General features: G+C 38.3%; 1 protein-coding gene across 11 annotated transcripts in view; it reads right to left on the bottom strand.

Annotated features, from left to right (window-relative positions):
- The window catches only part of arid1b (AT-rich interaction domain 1B), a 219,233-nt gene that overhangs the window by 190,888 nt on the left and 9,409 nt on the right, over nt 1-18,936 (bottom strand). For 8 of the 11 annotated variants that reach the window (XM_004914631.4, XM_031902970.1, XM_004914629.4 and 5 more), the window contains exon 2: nt 8,538-8,735. In XM_004914631.4, coding sequence (XP_004914688.1) covers nt 8,538-8,735 — 198 coding nt within the window. The remainder of the gene's footprint in view (nt 1-8,537; nt 8,736-18,936) is intronic. The other 3 variants (XM_004914630.4, XM_004914637.4, XM_002931507.5) reach the window with 1 other exon arrangement.

The raw sequence follows: 18,936 nt of genomic DNA, 5'->3' as shown, positions 1-18,936 counted from the left end.
AAGAAAACATAAAACAACTAATAAACATACAAGTGGTAAAGAGGCCCAAAAGAGCTAAGTATCCTTACATATTCCAACTACGCACAAGTTGATGGGAAAAGTGTGAAACCTACAGTGAAATTATTAAAAGTGACAGATCTCTACCTCAGCTGTGCTTTGCCCTATATAAACGTCAGGAAGCAGATGGTGCTTTTCAAGCGTACTTAGGCCAGTCTTGGAAGGACAACTAATAGATTAATACAGAACAAAACACAAAAGTTGAGAAAGCAATCCCTGCCGTGTACAGTTGTTACTACAAATATGGACAATTTTAGTCCTGGCCAACAACACGATAAATAAATGGTTTGTTCTGAGCTCTGCAATCCTTCTCCCAGGATTTCTTGTTGGATGCTTCTTCCAGCTGACAAAACAGACTCGGAGAGGCACTCCTTTAACACTAATCTCTGGATGTATTCATCTCTCCACCCTCACTAAAGCATGCAGTGAAGCATATCATGAATTATCTCTTTTGATAAGCAATTACTCCATGGTAATAAGGAAATTTAAAAGACTTTTATACAGTCTTTAAATTGTATTAAAAATATAAAATAACATTTTGAATATAAATATAATATATTGTCTTGGGACATATAAATAAATGCTGAGTTGGAAATAGACATATTCAGGGACAGTGGGGGCTCTGACCTATACAGCATTCAAATTGTTATTTTGGGCAGAGGGAAATTGTGCCAAGAATACCCAAGGCCACAAGGAGATGACAAAGGAACCTCAACTCAGGAAGCTAATAGTAATGTCAGAACTAGATTGATCCAGTAATAAAATGATTATAACATAATGTACATAGAAATGCATTTTGCAATAACTGCTCTCTAGTGCCTACAGATTGAGAGAGCATGGCAAAAAAAGATATTCCATGCTATAAATATATTTCATATCACTCCGCTGCATATAAGAGTATAATTTTGTTGTAAGATTTAATTAGGGTTGTCAGCTACCAGAAAAGTTAAGTCTGGGTAGGGGTGGGGCAATGACAGAGCAGGTGTAGTTATGACATCAGGGGACGGGCTATAACACAGCAATTAATGACTGGTCTGTAACCAAGTCCTTCAGAAAAAGTCTGGATTTACTAATTTGGATATCTGGACAGATAGTTTTGACCCGGACAGCCCTTAAGAAAACTAGGCTTTCCAGGACAGGTAGAAACCCTACATGTAATACATTATGAGTCATCTTGTGTAAATGACCTGTTACTTATATACCTGTATGTAATTAGGGATGCACCAAATGCTTCAGTTTGGTATTCGGGCAAATCCCTGAATCCTCTTCACGGGATTTGGCCAAATACTGGACCTAATCTGAACTCTCTTTGCCACCAGAAATTTCCAGTACGGAGAAGGAAAAAGGCAGTGTGCACAGCAAATGTTTTAACTTTATTTAGGGTTCAGATTCAGCTGAATCCAAATCCTGCTTAAAAAGAAAAATGCTCAGATTCGGCCAAACCGAATCCAGGATTCGGTGCATCCCTATATGTAGCACAGGCATCATATAATTACTCTTCTTTAACTGAGAAGCCATCACTTTCATATCATGCATCTCATGATGAGATACAAAAATATATCTGCGTGTTTGGTTTTATGACTCTGAATATACCGTATTAAGCCAGTGGTTCTAGATACATGGTTAGCTACATGGTTTTCATTCTCCACCCACAATTCCTGAGAGGATTATTATTATTTTTTTTCTTACTTTGTGAGGCATAGCAATAAGTTCTGCTAGATTCATTTGAAAACCTTTTCCAATGCGAAGGATTTAGTTTCAGAAATATACACAAACAAAAACAAGGTTCTGTTATTTTCATATACGTAAAGCTCAAAAAGCAGTAATGTACATTAGATTAAAAGCACACAAGTAAAGATATTTTTCACTAGAAATAAAACACCTTTATTTGAATACCCTTGAAAGCCAGTTGGGGGCTATTTTACAGCATGTAAAAATTTAAATTGTGTTCACTTGCCTTTTAATCTAGTGTTGCAGAGTGTAAACTGAGATGACATCCATTGTAAATTGTTTAAAAGCGTCTTGAAACAATAGCAGTCAAATATTTTATAGGATGGTTATACTTTCTATGAATTAATGACTCCATGAACACTAAAATAAATAACTGTATTACCAGGTATAGATTTTTATTAACTAAAAGCATAGAAATGTTTCATGGGCACAAAACCAAATATTACAGTTTAGAGCACGTCTAACAATGTTCCATTATTTGTGGGAATGCTTTCAAAAACCCCATGATAGCTAGATATGTCTACATTTTAGATAGATTCTTGCAGAAAATGTAGTTAAGAGAGACAGGCCATCGAAATTGTATCGTTATTAGTCTTTATCTTCACCACAAGAACCCAATCATTCTGCTGAAGTGGGGTAAGGAGGGAGAAGTTAGCATAAGAGATTGTTTGATTACACAAAATGAGAAGAGAGAAAAACACTGGTGCCATCTATGCGGCATTACACAATGGGTTATCCATTCATATCAGACCCTATTTTGAGCTTACAATCTACTATATATCATGGACAGGTGAAAAATGTAATTAGGAGCCAATTAAACAGTCTGTCTGTTGTTAGGATTCACACTGTTCATCACTAATTTAGTGTGACAACTGTCACACTAAATTGGTGATATCTTGCAAGGTTGCATGTATAAAATACTGAACAGTTAAGCTTTATGGATATATTTTTGTATTCTACTAGCTGGCACACCCATAGTTGCCCAGGAAATTAGATTTTACCAAAAAATGGTATTGCAAAGAATGTTTGTTGCTGAGCAGTTCTCCAGTGCTCTTGAGTGCCATGATGTAATTGGTCTGATGGGTAGTGGAGCCTGTATATGGCTTTCTTTTATACCAACAATAAACTGCAGAGTATGTTTTTGAAATTACAGAACAGAATTACAGAACTCATTGCTGAGAAAGCAGAAATGGCAAATTGAAGCTCTTTGGGGCATTTTTCTCCCGTGCCACAAGCAAAATGTGTTTTACATGCAGCAAAATGTTAGTAAAGGGAAAGGCATTTTCTGGAAATCTGTCATCCACGGTACTGCACATTTCCCACTGGTAATAAATCTCCTTGTGTCTAAGCTGTACACCCGTGCGCACGCACATGGATTTTAAGACGAAGCACACAATATATTGTGGTGTGCACAAAGAATTTTGTATGAAACCACATGAGTTTGTACTGCGCACACCAGATTTTGTGCACACGCAGTTTTAAAAAGTGAGCACAAAAGTAAATTTTTTTGCTCACACAGCTAAGAAAAAATTAGAGGGAACATTGGCAGCGGGTCCAAGTGTTTAAGTTCCAACTTGGAATAAGAATAGGCTCGCACCACCTTTGCCGTGAGGTGTAAGGACAGAGCCCAGCAAGCCCCCGTGAGCATGTAAGCTCACTGCACCCCTTAGTACTCTGGCAATTAATAAAAGGCACAGAGAGAACTAAAACAAACAATAAAAGTAAACATGCTCAATTTAATAACAAGCTACAATATATTTCTCTCCATCATAACAACTGACTAAACTGTATGGTTGGATCATGGTGGCCAGATAGCACCTGTAAATGAAGATATTTGGCTTCATCTATTACTGGTGTTATACCACTGTCATTTATAATGGTTAACTGTAGAGAGAATTTAGTTGTCCTTTCAAGGTGCTAAATTGAAATTGACCATAGCACCGAATTAAGGGCTTTGCTTTCATGTAGCAGTTAGTTTTTATCACTAACTGAAAATTTTGGTGCCCTGAAACTAGAGTGTGGGTGATGTAGGTTCTATGTTTTTGGCATTCAACAGGTTAAATATTAATTTCAGGCTGGCATACTTTCAGGATCTTATGTTAAGTGGATAGTGCAAGAGTCCCTTTAATTATGTAGGGGAAGTGCAGCCTTACACACAGACCAGTCAGTACCCAAACATTTAAGGTTGATGTGCATTTAATTTTTTTTTTTTTGTGTCAAAGTAGTCATGTGTTTGACTGCATTTATGTGAGTATTGAGAGAGAATGCTGTTTACATTCTTGTAGCAGTTTATATACATATATAAATAAATATATGTGTTAACTTGGTTAACATTTTCACACATACTTCTTTCCCTGCTACTGTATACAAATGATGCTAAGGCTTTTTAGTGTGTATTTTTACTATATGATTTACACATTCTGCTTGTGAAATCTGTTTGCGCTTATGACTAAGTGTTAAGCATGAAGCATTAAGCATTTTTAGGCATGTGAAAGATATTAATTATAAGACTCCTGGTCCTTTTAAGGTTTATATACAAAGCAATAGCAACCATTTTATAAAACAAAGAGGAATATATTTTCTGGGGCTGCAACTATATCCAGGTCCTGGAAGTGGTGACGAGATTAATTTTTGCTCTGGGGCGCCCAGGTCTCTAACTATGTCCCTGAAAACAAAAGCATATGTATTGACACTCTACTGGCATTTTCTTTGACCACAGCCTGAAATGGTGCCTATAATACACTCCTCTTGCAACTCAGAAGAGCATCAAACTAATTTAATCCAGTAGCCAAGTAAATGCAGTCCTTAACAGCAAACAGAGTTGAGGAAGCATAATGAAACATATAGTTATAGAAAACAAATAATATCTGGAAGTACCAGTTTAGAAACTGGTATCACCATAGAGCCTATAGTACAGCAAATAAGAAAGTTAAGGCCACTTCCTTAAGGGTGTTTTTATAGTGCTCTAATGGCCTGGCATATTTTCACGTGTGGTCAAAACTATCAGTAACACACCATGGCAAAAAGGTACTAGAAAATGTTAAATGGGACACTGAATGAAAAGAAAGATATAGAAATGTTTGGCCTTGCTTGGACAGCTGCAAGTTGCTTTAGATGCAAAATACAAGGAAAAAGGTTGGGAAAAAAAGTTGAATATATAAAAACAAGCACAATGTCTAGCATAACGTTTATGTAAAGAAATAAATCTGCATACCTGACAGCAGGACCCTACTGATAAAGAAAAAGAAAGGTTGAAAGAGCTAGCTTTAACTCTAGATTTTATAGAACCAGCCCCATACAGCAAGTTAATGAAACATTCCATGAAGTAGCGCTCAGGAATAATGAAAAGGAGCTGTAACAGCCACAATAATAATAAAAACAACAACTGCAATAATACATAGGATAAAGTACTCCCTGTTGGGTAGATCCAGGCTGCCAAGGTACTGTATCAAATGGCTCTGTTAGTAAATAAAACAATCTGGCTGAAGGTCGAGAGATTTGCTTACACAGTTTATCAGAGATAGAAAATAACTTAACAACACACCAAGGGGGTCATTCTCTAAACAGAAGAGCCACTGCCGAACAAAAGAGCTATACAGTTGGCTACATGATATCCTTAATAGCGTATATTCTAATTTGGTAAAGCATTGTACATTCTAAGGAATTGCTGCCTAAACTAAAGCGCCTTGTCTAGCATGAAGCTTTCCCTTTCTGAGCATTCCTTCTCTCCGACTATGATGACCTCAAAGAGGTTCCTACTGCGCATGTGTGATTGATTTCCATTGGAGCAGAGGCAGAAAGCATGGCCAGAAGGCACCTTTTTGAGGTATTCATAGATGGAGAGAGGAGTGCTCAAAAAGAAAAAGGGGGCAGAGTTTCAAACTAGACAAGGGAGTAAAAGAGCTGCAGTTCAACTGCTTGTAAAATAAAAACAAAATAAATCTACATATAGGGAGAAAGGTATATTATTCTGGGGGCTGTGCAGAGAAATTTTATTAAAAAAAAGCAGCTTACTTATCATTTAAGATTCAATGTGTTACAGGTATGGGATCAATAGTAGAAAGAAAGAGCAAATGGCACTCAGAGCTGCAAATAAGGGAATAACCCTTAAAAAGTTTATTGCGATGCTGCTTCACCGCAATGAACTTTTTAAAGGAGAAGGAAAGGCTAAGTCACTTGGGGGTGCCAAAATGTCAGGCACCCCCAAGTGACTTACATGACCTACCTTGTACCCCGGGCTGGTGCCCCCGTTAGGAGAAAACAGCACCAGCCCGGGGCACCTGTAGACACCGCTTCCTCCTTCCTTTGCGCGCTGCTGCCGAAATCCGTGGGCCGGCGCATGCGCAGTAGAGTGAAAAGCCGACTTTAATGTTTAAGTTCGGCTTTTCACTCTACTGCGCATGCGCGCGCAAGCGAGGAGGAAGCAGGTAGCGCGGGCAGCTGCCCCGGGCTGGTGCTGTTCTCTCCGTACGGGGGCACCAGCCCGGGGTACAAGGTAGGCGTTCTAAGTCACTTGGGGGTGCCTAACATTTTGGCACCCCCAAGTGACTTAACCTTTCCTTCTCCTTTAAGGGCTATTCCCTTATTTGCAGCTCTGAGTGCCATTTGCTCTTTCTTTCTACTATTGGTTTTTGGGTGGGTGCCGATCCCCCCAGCAGTGAGCACCGGGCAAAAGTATTTTTAAGAGTGCTAGGGTGTGCGGAAGAGGTCTCTCTTGTGCTTGACAGGTATGGGATCAGTCATCTGCAAGCCCATAATTCAGAAAGCTTCGAATTATGGGACGGCCATCTCCCATAAACTCCGTTTTAATTATTTTTTTTTCTGTAATAACGAAACAGTACATTTAATGTTTTAATTATTTTAGTAGACAAATTATGGAGATCCAAATTACGGAAAATCCAGGTCCCGAGCGTTCTGTACAACAGGTCCCATACTTTTATTTCATCAAAATAAAACTGAATGGCAGGTTGGGAAAATATTAGTACTACTGGAGGTGAAACACAAAAGGAAGCACTTGTTTTCATCCTAACAGACAAGATTCCTGCATCAACTCCATTTTGTTGCGCAATGGTCCTCACGAAGTATCTCTGGAATTCTGCCAAACCTGGGTGGCCTTTAGGCTTTGCCAGGCTCGGATTTGTGGCTAGGCTAGGATGGCATGCCCTAGCGAACGCGCGGGGGGGGTGACCTTGGGGCACTGGCGCTGGGCTTTGCTGGAAACTGTGGGCCAGATTTGCTAACGTTTGTATTTTGTTGTTTTATGTTGTACATTTTAGTGCTACAATCACAATTTTTGCTAATTACTCAAAAATACAATTTTTTGTAATTTATGAAGTGTAAAAACCACGAAAAAAACCCCACTCATTCAAAACTATGTCATCTAAAAGCTGCTGAGGCAATGTAGAATGGGAACTGCCCTAGGCAAATTGTAACAATATTTAATTTGTGGTTTTAGAGGTTTTGGTGTTTTGTTTTGTTTTTCAAGGATTTTAAGGTTTCCAATATTCTTATTCAGATTTGTTTTGCATTTTTATTCATTCATGCTTTTATATTCTGATCTTTTTTTAATGTAATATTGTGGTGTGGGACAGTTACCTAAGCCTAGTCCCCATCTCTCCCCCTGACCTGGCTAGGAAAGTAACATCAAAGTCCAATGCATTGTGGGTTATGTAGTTCCTGCATGCTGTCTGTAAGCTGTGAAGAAGTTGTTACAGTTTGTAATATCAATGTTTTAGGTCCTACTCCCCTGCCAACATTTCAAATGACACAGAAAGAGAACTGTTTTGCAGTTGGATTTCAGCATTTAAAAATCATATTTATTCATACATTTCAAGGGACAGATTACAGTGATGGGTATCTTAGGGGGTTCTAGTGTTGTTTGGGGCTCTTTAACAAATTTTGTTTCAGAAGCCGGAGTTCCCCTTACATAAGTCAACATTCAAGCTTTTTTTTAATTCATGGTAGAAAAATCCACAGAAATTACACAAATTCAAATGCTATTACATTTGTTAATAGATCTTCCCTTCAGAGTAGAAGAAATCTTTTTTAATTTTTTTTAATAATTCCTTTTTAATAATTCCTACATTTCACCTCCAATTTACTGGTTCAGACTTATTTTTGACCCTAACTGGTAATCTTAATAACCTTATGCATTATTTCCAACCATTGGTAGATTCTGTAATCTCTAACAAGCAAGACCCTCTTTACCTTCTGTATCACTCAGTATTTCTATGTAATGGATATGTTTGATTTACACACCCTTACACACCCTCAGATACATACAATTCGCAAATGTCCAAAAAAAGGTTTCATTTGGCTTAATAATTAAAGGTGTGCAAGGGGGCCCCAAAACCATTCAGCAGTATGTAGTAGTTTACCTTTATAGCTGTGACTGTTCACACCATTAGCAGAGAATCTTAAAAACAGTTAAAAAAAAAAGTGGCACAAAAAAAAAATGCAAAAAAATGAAACATGAAGACTAATAGCAAATTGTCTTTTTAAGATAAATGGTGACTTTAATTTTGGGTAAGGTTGCCACTTGGCTGGTATTTTACCGGCCTGGTTGGTAAAATGATGCTTAATGCCAATATTATTAATAGTGTATAAACAAAGGCAGGTATTTTTTTTTTCACAAAAGGTGGCAACCCAAGTAACTTTGTGCTGACTAGTGTATACTGGGCATACATTCTACTATAATTATAACATTTTAAAAGATTTGCAGAGAGTATATTAAATTTAAAGCCACAAACCTGCTGTTGTGGATACTGCATTCCTACTATAGCACCTTGTGTACGTCCTTGAATTCCCATTGGATACCTCTGTGGCCCTGGAGCACCATATGCTTGGCCAGGGTACGGACTGCTTTGTTGTGTTTGTGAATAAGGAGCACCGCCGATTCCATACAGCTGAGGTCTCTTCATTGTCATGGGATCCATTGGGCCACCCTGCTGCAAAACAATAAGAATTCAGACAGTGTTCTTAATACATGTGCTTAAAATATTATTAACAATCAATCACCATAGACACAAAGCTACTCTTTGTAGTTCTAACTAACAGCTAACAAAACTTCAAGCATCATACGCCACTGTCTGCTCATCATTCTAGTCCAGGATGGGCAACCTGAACTGGTTGTACTTTCCCAACAAATTAGTCACCTGTAGCTTGTTTACAGACCAGTCAGGTAATGCTTTTCAGAAATATCTTTATTTCCACCCTACTCGCTTTGGCAATAACCTCTATACAAATTCTTAAAACTGCAAGGCATGTTCAAAGCGATACGGCATAGCTTTTGATCATACAGATCCACTGAGCATGTATCTTGATGACACATTCCCATAACCCAAGATTGTCTGTGGTGTCCTAATTAAATTGGTAGATAGTGGCCCCAAATCATTTTACTGGCAACTTCCAATTAAAGGGGACCTGTCACCCTAAATAATAATTCCAAATCCTTTTCTGTCATGTTAGTCAAGCAAAATAAACTTGTCATCATGTTTCCTTCAGTCCTTGAATTCCCAATCATAGCAAACAGACGGGTGCCATTTTGTGGACAATGCTATTAAGGCAAGCTTTGTATCATCTCAAAATCTTGTTTTTATGCCAGAGAAATCTAGGAAGTGCAGAATAAGAAATGATTGACAGCTATGTTTTTTTTAAATATAACAGGTGTGGGCATTTTAATTAAAAAATGAGGTTTTATGTTTAATTTTGAAAGGACTTTTATTTTTCAGCTTTCAATGTCTGAGTGACAGGTGCCATTTAAAACAATCTAGGTTTATTTAATTTAATGCATGTTTTAACTTAACTAGAGACAGAATGTTGAAATTAGGGATGCACCAGGTTTTAGTTAGGGAATTAGTCAAATCCCATCACTGCACAACTGAGGGCACCACACTGTATAAGACAATAAATTGACCAATTGGACAATGGGCTAATTTCATTGCTAACGATGAAAATTTTCAAGCCTGCGCAATCAATTTTCTGACCAGTGTTGGATGAAAAATCGCTAGATGAGCGAACGTTCGGTGCCCACTAACCTTACAATAATTTGAAAGATTTGTTGGACATAATTGGTCATTAGGGAGAGAAAACTCTTAACATTCTGGCCATCTTAAAGCTTGCCAAACTTAAATGTGGGCTTATTAATTAAAAAGTTAGAATATAAAAAATGTGATCAGATTAAACCCTGAAAAAACTCAAATGCAGCAAATTCAAGTTCTACACATCATTATGAATGGGTCTACAAACTTAAACTACAATTAAAAAAAAATTACATTTTACAATTACATTTTGTTAAGGTCTACATGAACTTGCAAGCTTTTACAATTTTAAGTTTTACATTCGTTTTATTCACACTTAATAAAAAGCAAACATTCGAGTGTGGAAAACTCTAATTTGAATTTGTGAGTTTTAGTGCAAAAAATTTGAAATGCGGCAAAAACTCTAATTTAAATGTTGATTAATTAGCCCCATACTATTTGTGCAAAACTTTTTCTTTAAATGAAAATTGCAAAAGACAAGCATTTGTTTAAGGTGACATTTGATGAAACCTGCCCCCCCCCCCACGCAAAACAACAACAAAAAAAACAGAGAATCACAATAAAGAAGTAGCAAAAATAAATGTGTACATGTATTTAGATCAAAGTCGAAGGACAAATCTGTCGATTTAACATGCAAAGGATTAAATTAAGTGGGCTGCTGTGGAGCTTGGTTGTTTAAAGGACAAAGAAAGGTTAATATAAATTAAAAGTAAGTCTAAAGGCATTCTTTTTAAGTACTTACTGCATGTCTAAATTCCCAGATCTCTGCTTGCTTCTCTGAGATATGGTGCTGGCAGCCTACAGCAGTGTGAAGACTACAGTGACATCACTGAAATGTCTCTACCCTTCCTGTAGGCTGCCAGCGGCAGCCTTCCTTTTCTCTGAGCATGTGTGTAACTTGATCCTGTCTCCTGTTCTGAGCTACACATGCACACCAGCCAATCAGAAGCGGATCTGGCAGAGGGGAGGGGGGGAGGGAATGAAACACATGTGCAGTATGAAGCAAGGAGGGAAAGGAAGGGAGAATACCTTTTTAGAGATGGCTGCCTGTTCTAGAAAATGTGAAGTAAGTATGACTGAGTAAATATTTGATTAGGTGAGCCAAAAGTGTGGCGTTTTTACTAAACAATAGGAGGACTATTGGGCAGTATGCTTTTTCAATTTTTACTTGCATTCTTCTTTAAGAAATCAACCTGGATGTAGCTGGTCTACAGCTCTGAGTAAGCATTTACTCCAAATAGTAATAAGGGCACAGTAAAATATATCTTATTCTGTCAGAGGCCTGACTCAGATGTACTTAAACAAATTAACAAGGAAGACTGCTGTTCGTGAACACTCCCAAATAACTTGACATTGTCTTTGAAGCTCTGCAAAGATAAATTGTCATATATTGACCAAAAGTAGGGAACAAGACCTGGCTGGCACAGACCTTTCAAAGTAAACAGTATACTGGAACTGTACCAAAAAAATGCCTTCAGCAATTAAATCCCCTTTGTTGTGTTCAGTTTTTGAGCTTTTTGTAAAATGTGTAAAGTAAAATGATGCTGAACATTTTTAAAAGGCCCACAGGGGCAGGGACTGATGTGAATGATGTAGACGCTCGGTAATGTGCTGTGTAAATGTGTCAGTGCTATATAAATAACATATAACCTCAAATTTACATTTTTCAAGGGGACCATAAAAAAAAAAACAGTATAAAATCCTGGGAAATTTAAAATGTAGGAATACAATATTGAGATTTGACTGTGCCATACCCCGAATCCCTTGTAGAGATCTCTTACTCAAGCTATGTTAATCAAAACAGTGAGAAAGATAAGAGACAGTAAAACACTCCTAAAAGAAAAAACTGGAGTGTAACCGACCTTACAAAGCAATTCAGCAATCACGTGTTTAACTGGGTTCATATAAGGATTATTAGTAAAACAGTGTTGAACATGCTTTGCAGCTTGTTTATAATGAGATGTACTTCTACGAAACAGATTGCAAACTTGATGAGTTGCTTTTTAAAACATTTGCAACCTACACACCTGACACCTGGAAAGGCCAGTTTGTCATAAATTTATAGCTGGTTTCTGCTTCGTGTTTTTCATTCCTAACGCAAAGCTAAGCAGGAAAGTTCACCCCAAAGCAAACAGATCAGATGTCTGTGTGTTTTCTGCTCGGTGGCATAGCCAATGCATTCAGAGCTGCAACAGGTATTCATATGCACAGTCCCAGAGGCTACCAGGTACAACAAGTCTTTTGTGTGAACCTGAACATGCGCCAAAATGTCTGCCTTTGTATTAAACAAACCTGTTTTCTACTGATAACAAAGCCTTGAGTTGTGAAACCTTGCTGTCAGGCCTCTAACTTACAGCTGCTGTTAGAATGCAAGAACTGGCATTGGTCTAGGCGGCACTTTGCATGTTACGGTGCTAAACATTTTGACAGTCCCTTTTCATTTGTTCATTCTCTACAGAGGGATGCAGTCACAAATACGTGCACACACGTAATACATAAGTAAAATCCCTGAAACTGCACTTGTTAAAAATAAGTACAATGTTTTTGATTGGCCATGCTTATAAAAAAAAAACTTGAATTCTTTAGAGATGGAATACATTTTTATACATCCTTGCCTTTAAAGGGGCAATAAAATGACCACTTATGGACTTCAGAAGCAAAAGATGCATTATGATGTGCTTTTTACTGGATATAAATGAGATCCCCTGTTGGACAGATGCATATTAAAAAAAAAAACCTAAATAAGGTTACATTTCCTGACCTGATTTATGCCAAAAACAAGGAGCCAGGACACCTCAAACCCTGCAAAAGTTACCCTATTGGAGATGTGAGCTGATACAGCCTGTTCTCTAGGTAGCGGAAACCATTCTAATGCTGATTGTGGCACAACTAGAAAAGCTTTTTACATATAGCCCCTGCCAGACATATTGTCCTGCAGTGTGGAGGGGCTGAATACCACAGGGGGAAACAGGCATAACATGGAGCTGCTGTAACATTATTACTAGGCAATGTGTGTTTAACAGTGTTCTTCCCTCATACAAATTTTTTCAAGCCACTGGCTGCCATACAACTCCAAATCTTTACCAAGTCCATGATGAGCTGCAGACAAAGTGCCCTTTTCCAGCTATGCTTTATATTTTTGTTGTTCTGTTTTGCAGAACCCACCAACTTTCTGACAGTGCCTGTAGATATTTGTCTTGTTGTCATGCTTCTTTTCAACAGTTGTGTGAACCTCTAGTCATTAATACAGTGAGTGATGATTGTTTGATGATTTTTGGGTCAGGCTTTTTGCTGTTGAAAACCCGAGTTTGTCGGGGAAAAAAATAAGATTCTTTTGCAATTTCTTATGTATCAAAACCACAACAATTCTGAATGCTAAAATACGCCAGTTAAAACCTATAAAAAGAGCATGTAGAATCAATGGCAGATGTCCCCTTTCCTAGCTTTGTGGGTTTTAGTTTTTTGTGTGGCTTTTGTGCAATACGAAAAAGTCAGGTGCAATACGAAAAAGTCAGGTAAGTGCGACAGGTAAGTCATGGTTTTCACAACTTTTTAGTGACTTTTTACTGTTCGTGCTTTTTCAGTTTGGACCTTTTGATGAATGACTGCCATTCGTGGAAATTCATTTTTTTAGGGTTTCAAACAAGTTTCAATGCAGTTTTCGCAGTTTTCATACGACAAGTCGAAAAATTCAGAATTTTCCTGCACAGACTTTTTCTGTTCAGACTTTTTAGTAATGGATATGTTTATTTGAATTTTAAAGGACATGTAAAGCCTATATTTTCCTTCAATGTATATCAGTTGGGCATGTCTCCCCTACCCAAATGGCATTATTTGTACTGCATATATTCCCTCCGTTTGCCAGCACCATCGCATTTTCCTAAAGCAAATAGCAGCTTTCACCTGGTGGCCATTTTTCCTCTGATACATAATCAGTTACATTTAAATCTGCAAACAGCATCCACACACAAAGACTCTTATTCAGCATACATTTCATCAAGAATACAGGCTCACACCGGCAGATTGGATTTACTTGGAAGGGTTGAACGTGATGGACTCTGGTCTTTTTTTCAGCCCTATATACTGTAACTATGTAGCGTGTATGTATGTAATATATATAATTTTTAGTATCATGTATTTATAAAGCGTCAACACATTACAGAGTGCTATACAAATAAATGGGTGTGCACAGTATAATACAGATTACATACAAAAATACAATCAATGCAAGTGCTAAAGATGGACCTACCCAAAAGAGCTTACAAAATATATTTGTTAGAGTCAGGGCTGCCATACTGCTCATATTAGGGAGATGCCAGCCAGTGAAAAATGTGTACTTGACTATTTTATTAACCTTGGTGTGCTCCCACAACTTCTCATTGTGTTTTTGTACTTTAGCAGGGCTGTTCTGCAGTAAGAATGGCCAAACTTTCATGTGTTTCTAGCACCCCCATCCCTTTAAATGGTGGTCTTATGCCTTTAAAAATGGCTGTTAGTCTTGGAGATCTGTCCACTATAAAAGCTACAGCACTGGAGGATCAGCCTGTGAAACCAACGTTTTGGTCAGGAGAAGTCATAAAAAGGCATGGTATGGTCATGTCACTGGAGGTGAGAAGCCCTGCTCTAATTCTGACCTACCACCTCCTCCCAAACCTGTACATTAAACTAAGAATTTAGTCTCAAACCCATGAGACCTGCAGGTTTCAGAAAAATAAAAAGATGCTAGGTTATTAACATTCTTTCACCTGCGTAGATGCTAGTTATTTATCGTGCAGAATGTACAGAGCACTTTCTCTAGTAAAAGACTGCAATTATATGTTTGAAAATGGGACTGTAGGTGTATAATTTAAAAGCAGAGTTTTACTTCCGTGGGCCAAATAATGTGCTTGCATTATACCATTTAACATGTACATTTTTAGAGATTCTGCTGTTTTTTTCAGAATGGCAGTGGCACTCATGGCGCTTCTCAGCCCAGCACATTTTGGTGGCTTTAAAGCACCACAAAGTGGCCCCCTTTGCTTGAAAGACGAAATGCCGGAAATTTGGCTTGCAACCTGTAAAAAGATAAAAAAGTATGTTTGCCCCCCAGAATAGAGGTCGCTGGATACTAAGGTCAGTCAATCAACTTTTGGCACTTAAATGGCACCACATAGAGATATAAAAGCCCTATTGTTAGTACTTACAGTGTCACAGGATCGCAACATGGCCAAACTTGAAACAATTTAATGTCAAATACAACTCCAAATTCTGCTAGAGGCTATTGTTATCCGAACACAGTATATGTTTATCCTTAATGCAAATAATGCCTTCAGTGGGGGCATAACTGTATATAGGGAGGTCTATTGCAGTAATAGTTATGATGTGCAGTTTTTTTTCTTCATGTCTCCAGCTGCATGGACTACTTAAATCACTGACCAAACCTTGGTTACAGAGGATTGTGGGTAGATATAATAGTGCACCATTTCAGACAAGGTTGTACTAACAATAGTGCTTTTATATCTCTATGAGGTGCCATTTAAGTGCCAAAGGGTGATTGACTGAACCTAGTATCCTGCACCCCTTCAATATGATAGTCATACGGATTTATTTTAAACTGACTTCTATGCACTTTTTTGATGTCAGTGTTGCACTAGCTAGTAGCTTGTATCATGCTGCACCTTTTCAGTTTCTCTAGAGAAGGGCTTAGTTTGCATAGTTTGGGGATAACACCAGAGACCATTACTGACACAGTTCAATGGATAATTTTTGAACTAATCCATATGTGTTTCTTTGTCAATGTCCCATATTTTATTTTCATAATGACAAAACAGGTTGTCCCAAAAGGGACTGAAACGTCGGTTGTACATGCAATTATAATACACTTTATTTTAAATTTAAATTGGCCCACATATATTTTGCCAAAGTGTAAGGAAATCTACAAGCTTAAAAATGAGTGTTCAATTATTTAACTTTTTATATTCCCGTAAATATAACTGCATTCACGCACGTAGATGTACAATTAGAAATTATTTTGGCTAAATCATTCAATGCTTTGATCAAGCAGTTTCAAAATCTATGTGAAATGTGCACATTTTCAGCTACAGATGACATTGTTAGTAAGTGAATGTTTAGTTCCCCATTTACAATGCAGAAAAAATAATGCATTTTGGAACAGATCTGCCAGTGGTACATCTTCTCCATTTATGTCAAATTATTAATCAGGTCCCACCTGTAACAATCTATTAAATTGATTCTAATCACTGGGCCTCTCAAGTAAAGCTTTGTATAATCAGCATTTAATTTCACAAAATTAATTGCCTGATTGATTCTCAGGAGGCAGTAGCTGTCACTAAATCTCAAGACATCATTTTTTTTTTTTAAAATGGGGAGTCATAACAATAACAGCATTATTGATTAAAATGCAGGGCATTTTAAAATTAAGAAATTTCAATATAGTTTTTATTCTCATTGCCTGTACGGTTTTCCACTTTCCATGTAATGTGGATGAAAACAAAAAAGTAACTGCTATTGGAAAAGTCCATCCACTAATGTGTCACACATATGAAAGACTGTTGAAAGTGCACTGTCCTTTACAAACCTTTTAAGTTGCAGCTAACTAAACTGTTAACAGATGGATTTTGATACCCGCCTCTAATGGTTTCCCACATAACCATTGAAAAATAGAGGCAAAACTTACAGACCTTAACAGACCTTCTCAGCATGTCACTAAAATAAATTTGATTAAGTTACATAAGGTTATTTCTTGAGCCTATTTATAAAAGGAAGAAAATAAGCAAAAAGTAATCAAATTTAAATCACTGCACTTTGAACGTCACCCAGCCAGTATTTGACTGGCCCAGCCAGCAAATCAGCCGGGGCTGGAATTTCAAATTTACCAGCAATGTAACAGCCAATAAAACCCTCTCTTCCCTAACCCTCGCAGCTGTTGGATTCCCCCTTATAAGCATAGTCCCCCCCTATAGCCCATCCATTTCCCCACCCAGTCTGCCCGTTTCATCTCCCTGCCCCCTTATGACATCACCTCCTAGTCCCCACACAAAGGCTGGTACTACTTTACAAAAAAGGTGGCAACCCTGTCACATATGGAGGTCAATCTAGACGTGGCTCAGGTGGCTCACCATGTCAAGTCCATGTAAACAGATTATTAGTACTCCTTTTTTCATTAGTGTGCTATTGGTGCCTTATATCAGCGTTTTTCAACCACTGTTCCGCGGCACACTGTGCCGTAGGCAGGGCCGCAATTTTTACTTTCAAAGGGGGCCCGGCGATGCTACAGTTTTTCTTAGTAGCTCGGGCCCCCTTTAATAAAATCCGGGCCCTGTCATTGGTTGCGCCCCGTGTGTACGGGTGACGTCAGTACGCACGGGGTGCAACGTTATAAAAGGGCCTGTGTGCGGTCGCGTGCAGGCAGAAGTGCAGAGGCGGCGCGCGTGAGGGGAAGATGCTGCTGAAGCCGCCGAAGAGCAGAAGTAAAATGCTGCTGGGCACCAATGTATTAGGGGGGGCCACGGGGCACACTGACTTATGGGGGCACTGCTGCTGGGCACCAATGTACTAGGGGGGCTGGCTCTTGGCACCAATGTACTGGGGGGCACTGCTGCTGGGCACCAATGTACTAGGGGGGCACTGCTCTTGGCACCAATGTACTAGGGGGGCACTGCTGCTGGGCACCAATGTACTAGGGGGGCACTGCTCTTGGCACCAATGTACTAGGGGGGCACTGCTGCTGGGCACCAATGTACTAGGGGGGCACTGCTCTTGGCACCAATGTACTTGGGGGGCACTGCTGCTGGGCACCAGTGTACTAGGGGGGCACTGCTGCTGGGCACAGAGTTAAATTTTTTAACATTTTCTAATGGTGGTGTTGAAAAACACTGCCTTATATGACATTCATGATTTTAACATATATTATACTTTATCTGTACATTATCCAGTATTAATAAACACAGTGTTTATTACCAGTGCACTTGAGCTCTCTACACTAACAATTTTGCCCCACACCTGCAAAGATTCAAGTGGTCAAAGTTAAGCATGGGGGGTAAGGGGGCAGGCATCAAAGCCAGGAGCACTCGATAGAAACCATTACTATAGCTTTAAAATGAAAGCCAACCAATAAAAATCAAGGTATATCTATCTATCCACAGACATATATACATTCTATACACATATATGGTATGCAGGCATGAACATTGCCCACTAGTCCCACCCATGTGCCATACATTTGTGAGTTCCCAATTGGATGTATGGGATCTATTATCAGGAAACATTAACTAGAAAGTTTTGAAATAAAGCAATTGATTTTCCAATACTGTCTTGTTTAAACAAATCATTTCTGTTAACTTATTTGTATTTTCTGTAGTATTAATACAGAACATTATACTTGATGTGAACAAGGCTAGCATAAATACATGATGATGTCTAAACAACCCTATTGGGTTTCTAATGTTAGGTATTTAGTAGTCTTAAGCCATGGTGCTTACGCAAGTCCCACGCATTCCATATCATATATTTTTTACCTATACAGGTATGGGACCTGATTTTCAGATTGTTCGGGACCTGGGGTTTTCCATAAAAGGGATCTGGTAATTTGGATTTCCATACCTGGATTCATCAAAGTACGATTTTGAATCCTGAAAGGGGTAAAATTCAGATTAGATACGATAATTTCTGACGATCGAAAATGTCACGAAAATGCTTACAAAAAAATCGTAATAACCACGATAATATCGTATTGCCGATCCAAAAGTCACAAAATTTTCGTATCCGAACGATTGTAAACAGCGGGAAAACCTTTCTGACTTTGATCCTTCTGTGTATGTTTTTGGAAGCCCCCCATAGGACTCAACTGCACTCTGCAGCTCCAACCTGGCCCAAAGAAAGTCAAGGAAAGCTTAAATAAATCCGAAACTTTCTTACTTGTTGCGACAAATACAATTTTGTCGCAAAGTACGAAAAAGTCACACAAATTAACGAAAAAACACAGAAAATACGCACATTTCTATAAATTTGAAAAAAAATGAATTTTTTGTATTTGCAAGCAATCGTACTTTGATACAAGTGCCCCTATGTCTACTAAAAAAACATTTAAATATTAAATAAACCTAGTAGG

Source organism: Xenopus tropicalis, chromosome 5 (genome assembly GCF_000004195.4).
Source record: "Xenopus tropicalis strain Nigerian chromosome 5, UCB_Xtro_10.0, whole genome shotgun sequence".
Lineage (NCBI taxonomy): Eukaryota > Metazoa > Chordata > Amphibia > Anura > Pipidae > Xenopus > Xenopus tropicalis.
Note: the sequence above shows the minus strand (reverse complement) of the source record. Positions and strands in the feature narration are given on the sequence as shown.